This window comes from Lampetra fluviatilis, chromosome 19 (genome assembly GCF_964198595.1).
Source record: "Lampetra fluviatilis chromosome 19, kcLamFluv1.1, whole genome shotgun sequence".
NCBI lineage: Eukaryota > Metazoa > Chordata > Hyperoartia > Petromyzontiformes > Petromyzontidae > Lampetra > Lampetra fluviatilis.
The window spans coordinates 605,290-624,918 of NC_136293.1; the positions used below are offsets into that span (position 1 = coordinate 605,290).

The following is a 19,629-nucleotide window of genomic DNA, read 5'->3' on the forward strand; positions in this document are numbered from 1 at the left end:
TAATTTAATTTAGATAGGTGTAGCACCACTTTTTTAAACGCATTGTACTCACCGCAGAGAGCTGTAGCGACATGGTCGCACGCTATTACAGCTGGCGCCAAACTGTGCCACACGCCCTCCCGCATGTCCTTTTCCTTCAGATTCTGTTCTGATGATGTACACGTACATACGTACGAGTACGTCATTGAAATGGGAAAGGGTTAAGCATTTGAAGGGTAGCTCCATTTATCAGCTGTCCCTGTGTGGCACAACATGACTCTGGCCTGCAAGTGGGCAATAGTCTGCCAGAAGTGGGTGAGTCCAACTACGTCTACATTTATTTCTATCAGTTCTGTATCCATGGACTTCAGCGCACATTCTGTCAGATTCCCAAAAAGACAAATGTATATCAAATGCCGCTATGCCTGGCTTTTGTAGATGATGAAAAGGCATTTTATTCAATATAAACTTATGCAGATATCTAGCTTTTTCACAAACGAATTACTTAATAAACATTAAGGTGGTCCCCGATTTTACTCCACATATACATAGAAACATTACAAAAGGGGGTTGATAGCTTATCCAGAGATCAAATCCAAACATAACCAAACTATTTTTATTTGATCAGAGGTAACCTAGCCACAAATGATAGCTCAACGAAGTCGCTTATCACGTGAAAATTTATAGCAGACAAATACTATAAACGCATGTATCTACATGCGGAGGGACAAACCGGAAGACCTGGAGAAAAATCAATGCAACCACGGAGAGAACATGCAATTACCAAATATACAGGTGTCAGAGTAGAGATCGAACCCACAACCTCCTCTATACCGAACACAGTGCCAAGTCCCGGAGAAGTGACAACCAAATTTATTTAAATGGAACTAGCTTGGCTCCTTACAACTAGATCAGGGATAACGATAGGGCGAAGCTTATTAATAGGGTGAGTCTTGATGACTTGTTTGAGGGACACAGTAGGGCTTGTTCGGTGCTCTGCCAGGTCAAGGTTATTGAGGATGTTGCTATGAAGAGAGACTCACGCCGGGTGAACTGAAGTGACACAGCGGCGGAGCTGTGTGTTGCGTTGCAGACGCTGAGCGGCTGTGCACTCGCCGCGCTCGTCAAGGGGCTGCCCGAGGCCCTGCAGCGGCAGTTCGAGTACGAGGACCCCGTCGTGCGCGGTGGCAAGCAGCTGCTGCACAGCCCCTTCTTCAAGGTGCGAGCCCAGGCCCAGGGCTGCTTCTGGCTTTTGTGCTCTCGACACGAAACGTTCACGGCGTGCCAACCCGCCATATTGAGGTCTCTGGCGGAGCCACAAGCTTTGAGTTCTAGGAGCCTGTTGTGGCTGCAAGGGGGGATGGATGTTTGTCTCGAGTGTGTGCGAGGGTAATGTGGGGAGCGGTAGTGCAGTGGTTAGCGCGCTGCGCTACGAACCCGGCGACCCAAGTTCGATTCCCGCTCACGGCCACCAACACTAGTGATGATTATCTGAACCGGTCCTGGGCCTCCCCTAGGTCTGCTCGGCATCATGAGTACCTGGTGCGGTGTGAAAAACATCGGCAGTTGGGGAGACAAAGGCGGCCAGGCATGGTGTTGGAAACTCACCTCCTCATATGCCATGCCAGCCTTCATAGGTGCTCGCTAACGATACTTGCCCCAACAGTCTGTTGAAGGCTATACTGGGGATCTTCGTCCTGTATTCTTCTTTTCCGATATTAGGAAGCCACTGGATTCATGCAATTTTAAATCTAGATTGAAAACGAATTTCTTCAGAACATATTTTTTTGTTTAGTTTGTTGTCCTTTCCCCACACCTCCGGTTAGCATGGTTAGCTACGCACGGTGTGCGAAAGAAGTTCAGCATACATTCATGCCGCTGTGTGCGATGCCAGTTGAGTAGATTTCAGGTGATTTTTCAGCATTGGGATGTTTGGTCAAAATCAGTTAAGATTGTGTGTGTGTGAACTGTGTGCGCGTGTTTTGTGGGCAGGTGCTGGTCGGGCTGGCTTGCGACCTGGAGCTTGACGCACTGCCCTGCTGCGCCGAGACCCACAAGTGGGCATGGTTCCGTCGCTACTGCACCGCGTCTCGTGTCGCCGTTGCTCTCGAGCGCCGATCTCCGCTGCCACGGCACTTTCTAGATGAGGTCAGCCGCCAAACGGCGCCACCGTTTACTTTCCGGCAGTGGGTCTTTGTTCTGGCTTTTCGTCATGAGGAACCCCCGTGACCGATGATGACGATGGGACGCCGTGCTGTGCCGCAGGTTGCCAAGAAGGTATTTGAGCTGATGGCAGACACGGAGGAGATGAACATGCTGCACGAGCGGCACGACCTCTTCAAGCGCGAGCATGACGAGCAGCTGGTGCAGTGGATCAATAGGCACGTTGCAGCAGCAGCAGGACACTATGCTGACACTACCCCAATACGTGCCGCCCTCACAACGCCTCCACTTGCCGCCTCCTTAGAAAACTCCCTCCTTGCAGTAGTACCTCTTTTGTACCACCCCTCCCTCCCGTGTGCACTTCCTCTTCATATTCCACTTCTCTGTCCCACATCACTTCACGTCCCCTATCCCCCTATTCACACTACACCCCTGTTTCACCCCCGTTCACACCACACTCTCGCGTCTCCCCCATTCACACCACACACCCATTCACACCACACTGCTGCGTCACCCCCATTCACTGCTGCCCGCGACACTGCGCTCCCGATTGTCACCAGTACGAGAGCACTGGCCAGCCGGGAGCAGCGGACGTCACAAACGGCCTCATTCACATGGCCCCATTCACATGGCCCGCTCGCCATTTGTCGGTTTGCCTCGCGGGTGGCGGTTGCTACGCGCCGCCTTGCATTGGCCCCCTCGTGAAAAGACGCTCATTTTTCTGTTGCCGGGCTGGCGGCAGGCGCCCCGACGACTGGACGCTTTCCTCCGGAGGGAGCGGCACTATCTACGGCTGGGGCCACAACCACCGCGGGCAGCTGGGCGGCATCGAGGGCGCCAAAGTGAAACTGCCATCGCCGTGCGAGGCGCTCGCTGCCCTGCGGCCCGTGCAGCTCGTGGGCGGGGAGCAGACGCTGTTCGCCGTCACTGCGGATGGGAAGGTGTGTGCCGCCCGCTCGCTCGATTGTCTGTCTGTTGATTTGTTCATTCGGCTCGTTTACCGGGGAAACTTCAACGGGTCTCAAGATTCTTCTCCAGGAGGGTTCGGCCCTGCTCTGAGGAGAATCTGCCACGGTTTTTGTCGCAGCAGGGGGTGATGTCGCTGCAAAATAAGCGATCGAGTTACTTAATTTGTCCTTACCCTGCACCTCCGATTTGCACGGTTGGCAACGTACGGTGCGAAAGAAGTTCGGCATATATTCACGCCGCTGTGTGTGAAGCCAGTTGAGTGGTTTTCAGGTGATTTCTCAGCATTGGGATGTTTGGTCAAAATCAGTTAAGTCGTGTGTTTCTTTAGCTATGGGAGGAAACCGGAGAACCCAGAGAATGTCCACGGGTTGGTATGACGATGGCTGTGGTGATCATCGTGATAACGGTGGCTGAGGCAGATAGACTGAATGTGATGGCGCCGTTGTCGTGCGGGTGCGCGCGCGCAGGTCTATGCCACAGGCTACGGCGCCGGCGGGCGCCTCGGCATCGGCGGCACGGAGTCGGTGTCAATGCCCACGCTGCTCGAGTCGATCCAGCACGTGTTCATTCGCAAGGTGGCGGTCAACTCCGGGGGCAAGCACTGCCTGGCGCTGTCCGCCGAGGGGGAGCTCTTCTCCTGGGGGGAGGCTGAGGACGGCAAGCTCGGCCACGGCAACCGCAGGTCGGCCACCACTGCCGCCGTCGTCATCGTCCGCGGGACGCATGCGACTGCACTGACTCGCGTCCGATTCGCGCCGACCCCATCCATCCTGATCCCCAGTTCTCTTCCCCTGCGCATCTCACCTGTACAGGAGATCTCACCTCGATCCACGAGACATCCCTCCACCTCCGCAATCACCTTATCCCAGCTGTCGCTGAGACGTCATCCATGCCTTCATCACGTCCCCACTTCTCTCCTACGGCCTCTCCAAATCCCTTTGTCACTAAACTCCATGTGATCCAAAATGCTGTCGCCAAACTTCTCCGTTGAACCTGTAAACATGGCCACAAAACCCTAATACTTGAATCCCTTCACTAGCTTCCAATCCGGTGGCACACATCACACCTTCGATTAGCATGGTTGGCTACGTACGGTGCAAAAAAAATGCAACATACATATACAGTCTGTTCTCTTGTAACACGGTAGTTGCCTTCCTGAAGTACATCGTGTTATGGAACAATTGCGTTATGATAAATAATAGAAATAATATAGGTTAAACCACAGTCTGCGATAACATGTCAGATACATGCGCAGGCTGAACAAAGACTGAGGCACGTGGGTAGCATCTAAAAGCATCCAGCAGCATCCCGCCGTGATGCTATGCCAAGGCAGCTGTACAGCGGCTTATTCCTACTCTCGCGACGTAGTTCTGTTCACTGCATTGGGTTATATCCAATTTGCTTCCGCGTTCTAAAAAAATCTGTTCCCTAATACGTTCATCAAGTTATGTCCAATTCACGTTATGAAACCACACGTTACAGGAGAACGGACTGTATACACCGTCGACACGGTCCGCAAGGCTTTCTGTCTGTCGCTCAGTGGCAGGTCGATAATTTTCCTCTGCGTCTGGGCGTGGTGTCCGTCACACCGCCCCGCGTGTGCCGTGCTGGCTTTGGCGAGTGCTGACTTGCGGCACCGGCCCCTAGCGTCTGCGTAGGCCACACGGGGGGGATTCCTTGTCTGCGTGTGTCGTCCGCTCAGCCCGTGCGACCGCCCGCGAGTGATCGAGTCGCTGCGCGGGGTGGAGGTGGTGGACGTGGCCGCGGGTGGCGCCCACAGCGCCTGCATCACATCGGCCGGGGAGCTCTACACGTGGGGCAAGGGCCGCTACGGGCGGTTGGGACACGGGGACAGTGAGGACCAGCTCAAGCCGAAAATGGTGTGTGTGCCCTCCCCGAGCAGCGCTGCTGCCGCTCGTCTCGCTCCGACGCCTCGCTCTGCGATGTCTGGGCCAATGCCGCACGCCCACCGGCACCCCCCTGTGGAGAACCCCTGTATCTTCTGATTACATGGCAGTTCGACTTTCCCCATAACATTTCACAGTTCATTCCCCTGAACTCAAATCCGGAATCCCCTCCCATCGTCTAACTTTGCTCAAGGCAATAAACATGTTAACGCTTGATTTGAAGCTTTCGTGACTTCAGGAATCCCTAATCTTTGGTTCTTTCGGTAAAGTCACATAGGTATAAAATGAAATGAATCGCAACGTTTCGGGCGCAACATAAGCGTCTGTCATCAGGTGGAAAAGCATGGGCTGCTGCTGAGGCAGACTGTTTTTTGGTAACCCCTGCTATGTACGGTAAAGTGATGGTGTTGGTTGGATCCTCAGAAGGTTGTCTCCGCATGGCTGGGGAGACAGCTTTGCGGATAGTACGGTCCGAGTATCCGATCATCCCGAGGGCTTGGTGTACGTGCTCCAACTCACTGGCGAGGTGGTGCTGGTCGGAGATGCAACGGGCCCTATGGTGTAGTGTTTTGATGAGGGAATTCTTCTGGGCTGGATGGTGGTGGGACTCAGGCTTTAGATAAGCATTTGTGTGGGTGGCCTTCCTGTAGACCGAATGTCCCAACGAGCCATCAGGTCTCTTCTCGATCAAAACATCCAGGAAAGGTAGCTTCCCATCCTTTTCCACTTCCATGGTGAATTTGTTAGATGGGTGTATGGAATTGATGTGGTTGAGACATTGGTTCAGTGCTGGCAGGCCATGTGGCCAGATTACGAAAGTGTCATCCACGTATCTCTTCCACAAGGAAGGACGTAGGGTGGATGTCTGGATGGCATCTGTCTCAAATTTCTCCATGAAAACATTCACTACCACTGACGATAAGGGAGAACCCATCGGGGTACCATCATTTTGTTTGTAAAATGTACATAGCAGGGGTTACCAAAAAACAGTCAGCTTCAGCAGCAGACTATGCTTTCCCACCTGATGACGGACGCATGTGTTGCGCCCGATACGTCGTGATTTATACTGGTAGGAACGAAGTGGACCAGCCACCAATAGATTATATCGTCCGTCCGTTTGTCTGTCCGTCCGTCCGTGTAGCAACATCGCCCCCTACTGCAAACACTTGGCATGACCCTACAAAAACCGAGACCTAGGCCTGAAACTCTCCCTTCGTATCGTACCCCCGCGTGTGTGAAAGGGAGTTAATGTTTAACAATGTTACATTCCCTGATGTTTTTAAATAGAAACATTTACATTTAAAGCTTTTACATAAATAATTAAAACATTTATATTAACAATTAACTCACGGCGGCCTAAGGCCTACAGCTAGGCCGAAAGCCTAGACCTAGGCCTCAAGCTCTCCCTTCATATAGTTCCCCCGTGTGTGTGAAAGGGAGTTAATGTTTAACAATGTTATATTCCCTGATGTTTTTTTAATAGAAACATTTAAATTTAAAGCTTTTACATTAAAAACAACTCCCTACCCCCCCCCCCCCGCTCGTTGGCGGCTCTCCAGCCGAGCCAGGCCTGGGAATCTCTCCCCCGCTCGGGGTGTATTGGGCGGGGCTACAACGGCAGGGGGCGGGGCTACGCGGGGCTGGGCGGGGAAAAGGCGGCAGGGGGCGTGGGCACGAGGTGGAGGGCGGGGCTACGCGGGGTTGGGGCGGGGTTACGGCAGTAAGGGGCGGGGCAACGAGCTGGGGGCGGGGACACCGAGATGGGGCGGGGCCACGGGTGGCTGGGGCGGGGTTACGCGGGTGGACGGCGTGGCCACAGGGCATCCACTTATTGGCGGTCATTTTTTGCCATTTCATTTTATTATAGCCATTCAATTGTTCGGTCCTACCAGCCCACCCCACAGGGTCCTGTTTATATTCTATACCTACGTGACTTTACCGAAAGAACCAAAGAGTATGTCAACTCTTAATCAGCTTTTATAGTTTGTTTCCGCTGGCCTGCGCTGTTAACCTTCTTAATCTCCTTCCTCCTCCCTTCCCCGCGGTTGCGCCGCAGGTGGAGACCCTGAAGGGTTGCCGTGTCATTGATGTGGCGTGCGGCAGCGGCGACGCGCAGACGCTGTGCCTCACGGACGACGACGGCGTGTGGTCATGGGGCGACGGGGACTACGGGAAGCTGGGCCGTGGCGGCAGCGATGGCTGCAAGGTCCCGCAGAAGGTACTCTCGTGCACTTGAGAGGAACTCACAAAACCTTGGGAACACTGTTAACTCACTGACACACAACCGGGTTGATCAACTTATCTCAACAATGCCACCCACCCACCCATACCATCACTAAATCTATTCTCATCCGCTATGGACCGGCTGCTGCTCAATGTGAAATTTTATTGGATTAGGGCAGCAGAGCGGAGCTTCTCATCTGTCTGGAGCAGACTTTGCCGACTTAAGCCCGCTCAGTCGTGACAACCGGACCTTTCAAAACCAGACTCAAAACATTTCTCTTTTCTTTTGCTGCTTACGTTTAGTTGTATTTTATTTGTTATCATTGTTTCTTTTATTCATTTTCTGTCTCGGCTTTTTGCTGAATATGGCCGCACATTACAAATCTTGGATCTATTTATTGATTGATTAACAGTAAATTAGAGTTGGCTGAGGCATTTATTATTGAGCAGTAAGCCACGTGGGGCAAGGGCATTAATTTTACCATCAGACAATACCTTTTACATATTTCCTTCAAATTAAGTGTTTGTGCCATGTATTTAGTGAGCCATTGCTGTTGCCGTGTGCGCTAATTCCACATGTGGTGTGCGCTGGTGGCGCATCTCAGATCGAGTCCCTCGCGGGCCTGGGCGTGGTGAAGGTGGAGTGTGGCTCCCAGTTCTCTGTCGCGCTCACCAAGTCTGGCGCCGTCTTCACGTGGTGAGCACGCTCGCTTGCCTGACGGTCGGTACACAGTATGATGCCTCTCGTATAAAAACAAATATTTTGTTGCCTCTGCCCGGAGACACAAACATTTCTCAAAATTAGAATAGTGAACATAGTCAGAGTCTCTTGAAGCGCTCATGAGTGTATGATGCTTTCCATCTCTCATGTTGTCAACTCTAAAACAGAAGATACAAATTTAAACAGAAAAAAAAAATCGATTTATCGTTGAAGGTTGTACAAAAATTATGAATGAAAGAAGTGGACGGGAGGGAATGTGAGATGTAAAAATACACCAGGGTCATCATGAACAACAAACAAAAATCATCGTGCAGGCAATACCTCGCAAATCCAGGGGACAATCGGCGAGTGACGCGTTCAAAACATGGGCGTTTCTCGCGCCAGTGTGAGCTGACGCGCATGGAGTGAACAACTGCAAGCGTGCGCGCTCCACTTTCTCAAAGCTCGCCCTCAAGAGCGTTTTCACCCCCCGTGACTCGGGCCCCCATAGCTCAGGAAACCCTGGGTACATCGACAGAAAAATAATTCGCCCGTGCCACCACGCAGAGGTAACCGTCTACAAAGGTCAGCGAGTTAATTGAGACGGCGACATATGCACGAGCAAAGTGTGACCGATGGGTTAGATCTGAACTTGGTTCAACTTTTACTTATTTGGCACCGTACCTAGCCAACCTTGCTAATCACATCTAAAAATCCGTCCTCCCCGAACTCTCTGACCAAGTAAAGGCCTGATTTTTTTTTCAACCAAGAACCATATTTTTACACTATGAGATCTCTTTTACCAGTGGCAAAATATAATGGTAGGTTTTTACCCTTTTAACTGGTACAAAACTGACACCTTTATTTAAGGCATCATGTTTGCAATGACCACAACACAAGTAGTCAATAAAGCAAACAAAAAGAAGCAACTCTGATAAGGATACGCCTTCTGGTGTCATCTGGCCCTACACCAATGGGGACTAGGCTCTAAAGAAAGCCGTCTCGGGTGTGGGCCAATCAACTTCAAGGACAGTGCATATTATTATCCTTATCAGAGTTGCTTCTTTTTGTTTGCTTTATTGACTACTTGTGTTGTGGTCATTGCAAACATGATGCCTTAAATAAAGGTGTCAGTTTTGTACCAGTTAAAAGGGTAAAAACCTACAACCATATTTTTCTTTCAACGACTGCTGTGTTTCACCATCATGCCTCTGAGCTTTTTGCGACTTCAAAACAAAAAAAGCAGCGGGAACATCACTTGCTTACCAAATGCAGTGTTGTTCTTCATCGCATATCGATACAAGCTGCAGTATCCGGACTCCGTTTCTCGGCTGCCAGGCTGCTAGACAAGGAAAGGTAGCGGAGCTGAGATTTCCATTGCGGTGCCACAGATGTAGAGCAGCACCGGAGGCTATGGGTTCGGCCGAGTTCTCCACCTCGGTCCCTACCCCCCCTGTGGTGACGGTGTCCGCCCGATGCCTGCGCGCAGGGGCAAGGGTGACTACCACCGGCTGGGCCACGGCTCGGACGACCACGTGCGCCGCCCCCGCCAGGTGCAGGCGCTCCAGGGCAAGAAGGTCATCGCCATCGCCACCGGCTCCCTCCACTGCATCTGCTGCACGGAAGATGGTGAGGAGCACCGTTCGCACGCCGTTGAGAGCTCACAATAATTAGCGCACTCACAATAATTAGCGCAGCTTCTCTTGTACAACAAGTCGATGCTCTCAGCTGATGAGGATCACTTGATGAAAAAGAAGGCAGGGGTTCAGGACTCCAACTTTTGTGATATTCCAAATCAAGATCACGGTGTCATCTTGGCCAAAACCGGGACCTTAGTTGGGTGTGAATTTACCTTTTGATATTTAGACGTTTACTCTAAATCTGAATACTTTTGAATGTGATCTGTTGTGACCGATGCAGCAACGCATGTGATGTCAGTTCCCGAGCACAGCCGGTATCGGTGGCGAGCGATATCTGGCGCGGTCCTGGCCCTTCCCCTCAATCACCCGCACCGACCGGTTTGATGAAGTGTGGTCATAAAAACCCTCTGTAACCAACATGGTGTTCAGAGGCCTTCATCAAATAGTCGATGACAGAGTATTGTAAATTATGATTAAACTTTTAAGGGTTGGGTTTGTGGTTGCAGAGCAGATGAGGATACAGAGAAATGTGTGTGTGTGTGTGATTGAGTATATATCGCTCGGCTCAACAGGGAAAATGAATAAAAAATACACTTTCAATTATGTTAATAATTTTCAATTGGCCAATGTTATATTGTGGGACCCTGAAAGAATGGCAGTGGTTTGGGGAGGCTTTCATCCAGCAGTTGATTGATCATGGCTGATGATTGGCTCAGAGAGACTCCAGTATGGACTACGGTATCATCTTCCAGGGCTTTTCCCTGATGTGATGCTCTACAGAACTGACGGAGTTCCGAAATCCATCCCTCACGTCGCAATGTAAACTGCGACGGCGCGACGAGAGCCCTGGGGAATGTGCGAGGGGGGGAGGGGCACTCCTGGACGGGTGCGCTGTCTTTCCGCAGGCGACGTTTACACATGGGGCGACAACGACGAGGGGCAGCTCGGGGACAGCACCACCAATGCCATCCAGCGGCCGCGGCTCGTTGCCGCCCTGCAGGGGAAGAAGATCAACCGCGTGGCGTGCGGCTCGGCCCACAGCCTGGCCTGGTCGACGAGCAAGCCCGTGCACGCCGGCAAGCTGCCCATGCAGGTGAGGGCCAAGAGCCCACGAGTTCACCCAGGTCACCCAGGTCACCTGTGCCAATGAGCCTACCGACCCTTGCCTCTTGAGTTCTCACCTGGTTAAACGAATAGCGATCGTGATAATAAATCTTGGTATATGTAAAGGAGTTTCAGCCGGCAGCTGGGTGAATCTTGAACTTCATCTTTGTTGCATCACGCACATCAGCGAGCAGCTCCGCTCAGATGGCCCGAACCCCTTTCTACCCCTCCTTTTATTCTCTTCCCCATACTTTTCCTGATCTCTCTGTGACTCTCCACCAATCCCCTTCATTTCCCCTAACGGTTCGCAACCGACTCCTCATTTACATTTAAGTTTTCCCTGACGACAAATCCGATTGGGGGCACTAGTCTAGAGTTCCCTTCCACCTTGTCGAGACGCTGGGGCTGAATAAGATCTCTCCCTCCTGTCTCTGTCTCGCACCATCTTCACAACCTCCTTCATCCATGCACTGTGTGATATCTGTCTAAGTCAAGGGTTGGCAACCAAAACAACAATAAGAGCATTTTTTTGGGATTGAGTAAAACATTTTATTTCAAGAGCCGCAATGCACGTGAATATGAATAGCGTCACGAGGCAGTCCTTAAACAGCCGCATGCAGCACCGGAGCCGCTGGTTGCTGACCCCTGGTCTAAGTAGATTCCATTGATTTCAACGGGGGCCTCCCTCCTCCAGGTGCCGATGGAGTACAACCACCTGCAGGAGCTGGCCATGGTGGCCCTGAGGAACCGCCTCGTTCTGCTGCACCACTTCTCTGACCTCTTCTGCCCGTGCATCTCCATGTTCGACCTGGAGGGGCAGCTGGGCGAGCTGGGTCCCCTCGTGGGGCTCGACATGCTCAGGGGAATCCTCATCTCGTCGGGAAAGGTGACCTCCTCACTCACTCATTCACTCACTCACTTGCATACGGACTCACTCACTTGCGCATGCACGCGTACACGCACTCGCGCATGCACTCACTCACGCACTCTCACTCACTCCTGCACGCACGCACGTGGCGCTCCGCAGGGTATCTGCCCCGTGACCCCAGGCTGTTGTCCTTCAAGCTGTTTTACGTGCCTCGTACGCAATCGGTTGACATGGAGTTTCATTAGGGGAAAGGTGTTCTGCAACCCTAAAGCTATTAAGCTATTTTTTTATTTTACCAGGAAATGCTCATTGACCTTATGTAGCTCTTCTTCAGAAGCGACCTGGCCATCACAAATGATAGCTCAACGATGTGGCTTACCATATGGAAATGTATAGCAGCCAAATACTCTAAAGGCATGTTTCTAATGTGGAGGGAAAACCCAACCAGAGGACCCAGAGAAAAATCAATGCCACCACAGGGAGAGATAACATGCAAACTCTAAATATGGAGCAGATGTCAGATTTGGAATCAAACCCACGACCTCCTGTATACCAGGTGAGCTAGTTAACATCTCGCCACCATGGCGCTCCTAGGCAGGTCGTAGAGGTTAAATACATAAATTGTAAAGCTCCACCAAAGTAACTGGACATGCCTCTCCCGATGAGACACTGAATGTCGAAACGGTCCAAGATTTGCTTGTATTAAACTAAACTAACAAAAACTATTTTTATTTTAGCAGGTAAGGCCCACGATGCTACGCAGCTCTTTTTCAGATGAAAGCTCAACCAAGTGGCTCATCACGTGGAAATGTATAGCCGTCAATTCCGCTGAAATATGCGATTCCAAATGGCCGTTGGGCTGATGGGATGTGTTAAAAACACGTGTATTGTTGATGTGGAGCAAGAGATATTTGAAGGAGATGAATTGTGTCTGCTCAGTCATTTTGTTACTTTTATTTTCCAGAACGATGCTTATATTTTTTATATCCTGTAGCGTTTAATGTGGTACCTGATGGGCATTCGTTTAGACATAGTACTCGAAGACTTGTGTCGTCGTCGTTGTATGATGGTGTGATATATCAAATATGTAAAATGGCTTCTTTAAAATATAAAATGACATAGTTTTAGGGCCACGGTGCTATCGACGAGTGTGCTGGGGTGTTTTTTTTACCGTTGAGAGAGGAGCTCACCAGATTATTGTTTTTTCTTTCGCTTCACAGGAGACCGCCTTCAGGAAGGTGGTGCAAGCCACCATGGTGCGTGACCGGCAGCATGGCCCAGTGGTGGAACTCAACCGCATCCAGGCAAATACTGTGCACCGTGTCGGTTCACTAAAGCGAGACACCGAACGCGGAGAGCGCCTCCTCAGCATCCTCAGCCCACAGCGACGCATCTTGTGTTACCAACGCTGCTCCGTGGCTCCCACGCTGCTCGGTCGGCAGAGCGGCGGGACTCGGAGTCGTCCGGTCGTGACGCTGAGTCCGCGGCTGGGGTCGGTTCGGCCTGAACCGTCGTGTTCCTGGCCTCAGGACACAAATACCGGCTCAGCGGTCAGGCGTGCGCCGGGGGGAGATCGGTCCCAGCGAGAAGCCACGAACACAAAATCGGCAGCTCGCCCAGCCACTGCCCAGTGCTCGTTTTAGCGTAGCACTTGAGCGTTTTTAGTTTACTAACAAACGACACAGGGTGGGTCCCATAATAATACCTCCCACTGAAATCTCTGCCTGTCTTCTCAACAGGTGATGGAACATTGTGAAAGCGATTGCTCCCTTATAACACACTAGAGGGAGTGAAGGAATTGAATACGTGCATTTGGGATTATTAGGAGATGTGAACAAAGCCTTCAAATACAATGCAGTTTTCTCTACAGCGTCACCTTGTCACTTCAATGGGGTGTCTATAAATAGATCAGATTCTATTTGACCAATATGAGCGCACCATCGGAAGACCGTATCGTGTTCATTCATTGCACCTCACAACTCAATTGTGTCTTTGAGTGTTTGCATGTGGAGTCACATTACCCCATCAGTAGGGTGCACTGAACTCTATTACACATGTACATAATAAACAGGAAACATGTAAAATCGGTGTAGCGCCAGTTGGGCCGCTGCTGTTGCTGCAGCTGCTGCCGCTGCTGAAGTGGGATGTTGTTGTGTGCAGGTGAAGCGCTCGCGGAGTAAGGGCGGCCTGGCCGGGCCCGACGGCTCCAAGTCCGTGTTTGGGCAGATGTGCGCCAAGATGAGCTCCTTCGGGTCGGACTCGCTGCTCCTGCCGCACCGCGTGTGGAAGGTCAAGTTCGTGGGTGAGCTTTCGCCTGGCTCTACACGGGGTGGAGAACCACGGTGGCGAGATGTTAACGTTCTCCCTGTGGTCGCATGGATTTTACTCTGGGTCCTCCGGTTTTTCCCTCCACATTTAGAAACGTGCGTTTAGAGTATTTGGCTGCTGTACATTTCCACGTGCTAAACCACTTCGTTGAGCTATCATTTGTGGCCAGGTCGCTTCTGAAAAATAGCTACGTAGCTCAGTGGGTCTTACCTGGTCAAATTTTTAAAAGTTTAGTTTTACAGTTTTAGGAGTCACGTTTGCCCACTGAGAGGGACGTGCTCATCAAGCTCGTCTCTAGTGTCTGGAGTCTCCGTCAAATGTTCATTTTTGGCCCCAGTACCAGCAGCGCACACTGCCTTTGACAAAACGAAATCACAGAGAATTACAACGCATAGCTACTCACAGGGCTTAAGTGGCATTTTCAATAGACCTAACACATTGTAATAAACTATTTGGTTATTCATTCAGGAGCCGACTTTGGGATGTATGGTCAGTTCCTCTTCTCAATGTTTTGAGTATGACCGTTATTTTATATGGGGTTTCTCGGAACACTTTACACGCGATGATCAACTTGCACATTGCGTCTAATCTCAAACTTTGGAAGGGCACCCCAAGTGACAACTCTCCCTGTGCTGTACAAGTTGACTCGGCACAGGCGTATATGAGATCTCTCTCCTACCCGCAGCAGCTTCATTGCCTCCTTTGCTTGACGCCCCCCCCCCCCCCTATTTGAGAATGTTTGGCACCATGTCAATCCGGCGCATCATCTCTCTTCCTCGCTTTCTTGTTCCCGTGCGCCGGCGTACCACGATTGTGAAGCTTAAGTGAGGGCAGTCCCGCACTTAACTAACACGATGGGTGCGTGTGTGTGCTGGCACAGGGGAGTCCGTGGACGACTGTGGTGGTGGATACAGCGAGTCCATAGCCGAGATGTGCGAGGAATTGCAGAATGGCCTCACGCCGCTGCTCATGGTCACCCCCAACGGGCGTGACGAGTCTGGAGCCAACCGCGACTGCTTCCTCCTCAACCCCGCCGCCAAGTCCGCTGTGCACCTGAGCATGCTGCGCTTCCTCGGTACGCGCACGCTCGCAGGCACGCTGGCTTGCATGCTGGCTTGCACGTTCGCTTACACGCTGGCTTGCACGGTCGCTTACACGCTAGCTTGCACAGTCGCTTACACGCTGGCTCACTCGCTCACTGTCCCTCCCTGTTACTGCTGGTCGCTGTGTCCAGCAGCGCAGCTTGGCTGGAAATGCCTGTTGCCATGAAGGTGTAGGATTTGCCAATTAATCAATGGCCCTAGATCTACAGGGATTTAATTACATCTTGCCATGGTGGAGAGATGTTAACTACCTTGCTTGTTATTCAGGAGGTTGTGGGTTCGATCCTGACCCTGTGGTCATCCTGTTTTTCTCTCCACATTCAGAAACATGCATTTAGAGTATTTGGCTGCTATACATTTCCAGATGATAAGCCATTTTGTTGGGTTATCATTTCTGGCTAGGTTGCTTCTGATGATGAGCTATATAGCTCAGTGGATATACATGGTAAAACATTTTTGAAAGTTTTTTTTATCGTTTTACATTTATCAATCGCAATACAGGCGTTCCTCTCGTAACATGCCCCCCCATCGCGCGAATTCGCAGTTACGCGATTCATATTATTGGGTCTTTCGGTAAAGTCTCGTAGATAGGTTCAAAGACAATCACAAAAAATAACAAAAAACTCCGAAGTTTCGATTGCAAAACAAGCGGTCGTCTTCAGGAAAAGGGGGTTAGCTTCCAAGACAAACTGTTTATAAGGGTTTGAAATGGGAGTAGCCCAAATGTCAGCAGCCAATGATAATGTAAGTGGTGGGTGGTTGGTTTTCTACCAATAAAAGGGCTGCCAGGTGAAAATTCGCATGTTAAAGAGAAATAAGCATGTTAATGGGAGATCGCAGAGCCGCAACCAAGGGGTCTGTGCGCGAAGTGACTGAGAGCGCAAGTTTGAAATGGGCGTAAAGCACAACTAACATCGGAAGGTGGTAGGATGGGAACATCATAGCCAATTATGACTTAAACTGGTTGATAATGTCCTTCCAATGATTGCTCAGTTTGTACACATCTTCTCGGTTAAAATTGTGTCTGTGTCTATATATATACTATATATACATCCATATATAGAGACAGACAATTTCAACCATTATCAACCAGTTTGTCATAATTTGCTATGATGTTCCCATCCTACCACCTTCCGATGTTGTGCTTTACACCCATTTCAAACTTGCGCTTTCACAGTCACTTCGCACGCCGACCCCTTGGTTGCGGCTCTGCGATCTTGGATGAACATGCTAATCTCTCTTTAACACGCTAATTTTCACATGGCAGCCCTTTTATTGGTGGAAAACCAACCACCCACCACTTACATTACCATTGGCTGCTGACATTTGAGCTACGCCCATTTCAAACCCTTATAAACACTGTGCCTTGGAAGCTAAACCCCCCTTTTCCTGAAGACGACCGCTTGTGTTGCGATTAGAAGCGTCGGAGTATGTTATTTTTTGTTATTTTCTTTAAACCTATCTACGTGACTTTACCGAAAGACCCAAGAATATGAATTCCTGCAGTCACGAAAGCTTTGGGTCAAGATTTTTTACGCGATTCATCTTTTAGATACATACTTTACACTCACGCTGTGCATTTCACAGTTACGCACTCTAAAAAAAATAGTAACATTCAATAAAAAAAATTTCAACGATACATTTTTTTTAAAAGGAAATATTTCTGATGACATCACCACATCATGGCAGCGCCCAGTGTCAGGGCATGACCAAAGTAGATCTGCTGCCTTTGCATCACGAGTGCTGCTACAAGCAGCCCACGGAAGCATTTAAGCCCTGAAGTTACTCCTTAGAAAGTAATCTTTGTGAGTTCCAATCTTTTAAATCTTAATTATTGTTGCTTATTACTAAACTCCCTATTATTTTTTTTTGTAATGTTAATATTATTAAATTTATATGTATTTTAGTAAATCCAGAACTAAAATAATACAATTAAATAATACTTAATTTTTCTTCGGTTATGCACGCCCCCGTATAACATGGATGTGTGTCTATGGGAAAATAGCCTTCATACAGTGTTATTCGACTTATGCTGTTTTTCAGTAACGCATGTTATGCGTTATGCGAGGGATGCCTGTACTCTTAATCTGTCCTCACGTCTCCAAGTTTGCAGAATGCACCGGCAGTAAACAGACTCAGAATTTAATAACGTAATAATAATACGCAGATGAATAAAGCACACAAGACGTGCCAAGTCGCTTTGAATTTAAACATTTTTAAAAAGTCAGAATGTTACTCCGTACTGCATGATAACATTGGCTCCATGGTTGTGTTTACCGTGAATTATATTAGCTCCATTCATTAACTTTATTAACATTATCGCTTTGGTCGTTTCGGTGACCCGGGTCTCCTCTTGCCATTGAGGCTTGTCCTCGTTCTCTCTCTCTTTGAGTTCTGACCTCGTTGTGACAAAATAGACCTCAAAAAAACGTGGAATGTTGTCGTGTGCTCCTGCCGCCACCGCCGTGTGCAGGGGTTCTTCTGGGCATCGCCATCCGCACCGGAAGCCCCCTGAGCCTGAGTCTGGCCGAGCCGGTGTGGAAGCAGCTGGCTGGCATGAGCTTGACCATCGCTGACCTTAGCGAGGTGCGACGGCGGTCGGGCAGCGTCGTGCGGCCTCTCTTGTGCGACGGGCGCAATGCAGACTCAAACCTGGAAACCGTTTCGCGTACAGAAACGATCGTGCGGGGCTGGGACGCGACAGCTCCTATGGCCTTTATCCAGACCACCGGCTCAAAAGGACCGTAAATAATGCAGATTGGTGTTGAGATTTTCCTTACACAGGATCTTTAATTTACAGTGTTGAAATTACAGTATTCATTTAGTGTGAAATTATAGCATGGAAGGTGACACCAAATATTCATTAAAACTAACAAAGGGCTGTGGAATGTGAGGCCAATTAACCTTGAATTTAAAGTCAGAGTGATTTCCTCCTCAAAAATGAGCCACTGTTCACAGAATGGCAGCCAAGTCACGAAGCAAACTCAGGGCCTTCTTGCTTTGAGGCGCAAGTGTTATCACCATGCCACCCTGCAGCCCAAATAACAACATATAAAAACAGAGCCAGATTTTACGCAACTAAATTCATTGCAACCAAGACAAGCCCACGCACGCAGAAAATGAGGTACGAGAGCCAAAGCCTAGAGACCCGGTGAATTACCAGGATAAAACCCACTGACAAGACAGACTTAAAACAGCCAGTTCACTCCATCGGTCACCGCACCGTCGCTGAGACCTTGGCATCATCACTGGGGCCCCGTGCTCCCACTCAGGCAGGCCCTGGGAGAAGTCCCCACAGTGCCACGGGAGCTTCCCCTCAATGTCAAGCATTGAGAAATTCTCCAGCCTATCAACTCCCACTCCTGCACAGTGCCCATGCCTTCAGTTTTTCAATTCGATAATTTCATAGCCATCTATGGCACTGCTTCATCACTTTCTCCCCTTTGGTATTTGCCTCGGTTCAGGAATCCTGACTTGCCTTCTGACAAAGGAGTTTCTTCAGGTTGCCAGCTGCAAAGTATCGCTTTGCAGGTTTTGAATGAAGCTTATAATATTGATCTCCTTGTGAAATGGGTATGTGTTTCATGTATGATGCTCTGCAATGGACAAATACTTTTTACACCATAAAAGTCAACGATGTTTTCTGAGAGTACGCTTGTTCAGAGAGAGTAGTGCGAGAGCAGAGTTTTGGGAAATTAATCAGGGCCACACTCGTATCTTTAGGGAATTTGGAGATAATGCTCTCCTGACCTTATTTATGTTTAATAATAACACTGGTCAACACACTTTTTCAGGCATGAGGTATTCCAACGGTTTAAGGTAATTTTGGGGTGCTGATTCCAAATCTGGCATCAGTTTTTGTCCATCACATCAGGTTTTTGAGATCAAATATTGCATCTTCAATAAAAACTGCAGAAGAAAAATATTAAATAAATGTGGATATCTACATAAAATGATATTATAAACACACTATCCTAAAAATACAGCACCATATTTTAACACTAAAGCAGTCACTGACTCGCAACAACTTGCAATCATAAGTGACAGAGTTAATTTCGGGTAAAATCAATGAAAATGGGGTATGCCGATAGCATAAAAATGAGATGTGATAGTGCAAATCTGAGATCAGATTTGGAATCGGAACCCTGAAATGAGTCTAAAACAGCTGTTGACCAGTGTAATATATTATGTATTGGGTATATTTATTGCCAGCACCACCAGCACTTATATAAACCACTGCAAGCACATTCTCACCCAATCTTTCAGACGGATAGTTGGTTTATATATGGATTTATGCAGCTTTGTAAATTTGTCGATTACTTATTACAACTGTAGCCTTAGTTGTTGTGATCGGCTGAACCGAAGTTCTAATTCTAGCCTTGGACATATCCATCATGATAACTACGCCTAACCTTAACCCGAATCCCCAAGCTTAAATCTTGTAGGTCCACATGTATGGCTCCAAGCCATCTTCATGAATCAATTTGATGTTTGCATGAACCATTGTCAAACATCAGGCTGCAATGTACATCCACACTCACTGAGGGCACATTGGTTGGTGTGGAGTTTACCTCTATTGCGCTGCAGATAACTGTTCATTATGATACAAATCTTGAGTTTGTCCCTGCTAATTTTGTTCACATGG

At 49.3% G+C, this 19,629-nt stretch overlaps 1 protein-coding gene across 7 annotated transcripts in view; it reads left to right on the forward strand.

The window, feature by feature from the left end:
- The window catches only part of HERC2 (HECT and RLD domain containing E3 ubiquitin protein ligase 2), a 165,255-nt gene that overhangs the window by 134,449 nt on the left and 11,177 nt on the right, over positions 1-19,629 (forward strand). For all 7 annotated transcript variants that reach the window (XM_078864785.1, XM_078864787.1, XM_078864788.1 and 4 more), the window contains 15 exons: positions 1,073-1,198; positions 1,972-2,127; positions 2,245-2,360; positions 2,885-3,083; positions 3,579-3,793; positions 4,814-4,991; positions 7,075-7,236; positions 7,847-7,938; positions 9,431-9,570; positions 10,487-10,674; positions 11,380-11,571; positions 12,774-12,857; positions 13,714-13,855; positions 14,762-14,956; positions 17,458-17,570. In XM_078864785.1, the coding sequence (XP_078720911.1) occupies positions 1,073-1,198; positions 1,972-2,127; positions 2,245-2,360; positions 2,885-3,083; positions 3,579-3,793; positions 4,814-4,991; positions 7,075-7,236; positions 7,847-7,938; positions 9,431-9,570; positions 10,487-10,674; positions 11,380-11,571; positions 12,774-12,857; positions 13,714-13,855; positions 14,762-14,956; positions 17,458-17,570 (2,298 nt within the window). The remainder of the gene's footprint in view (positions 1-1,072; positions 1,199-1,971; positions 2,128-2,244; positions 2,361-2,884; positions 3,084-3,578; positions 3,794-4,813; positions 4,992-7,074; positions 7,237-7,846; positions 7,939-9,430; positions 9,571-10,486; positions 10,675-11,379; positions 11,572-12,773; positions 12,858-13,713; positions 13,856-14,761; positions 14,957-17,457; positions 17,571-19,629) is intronic.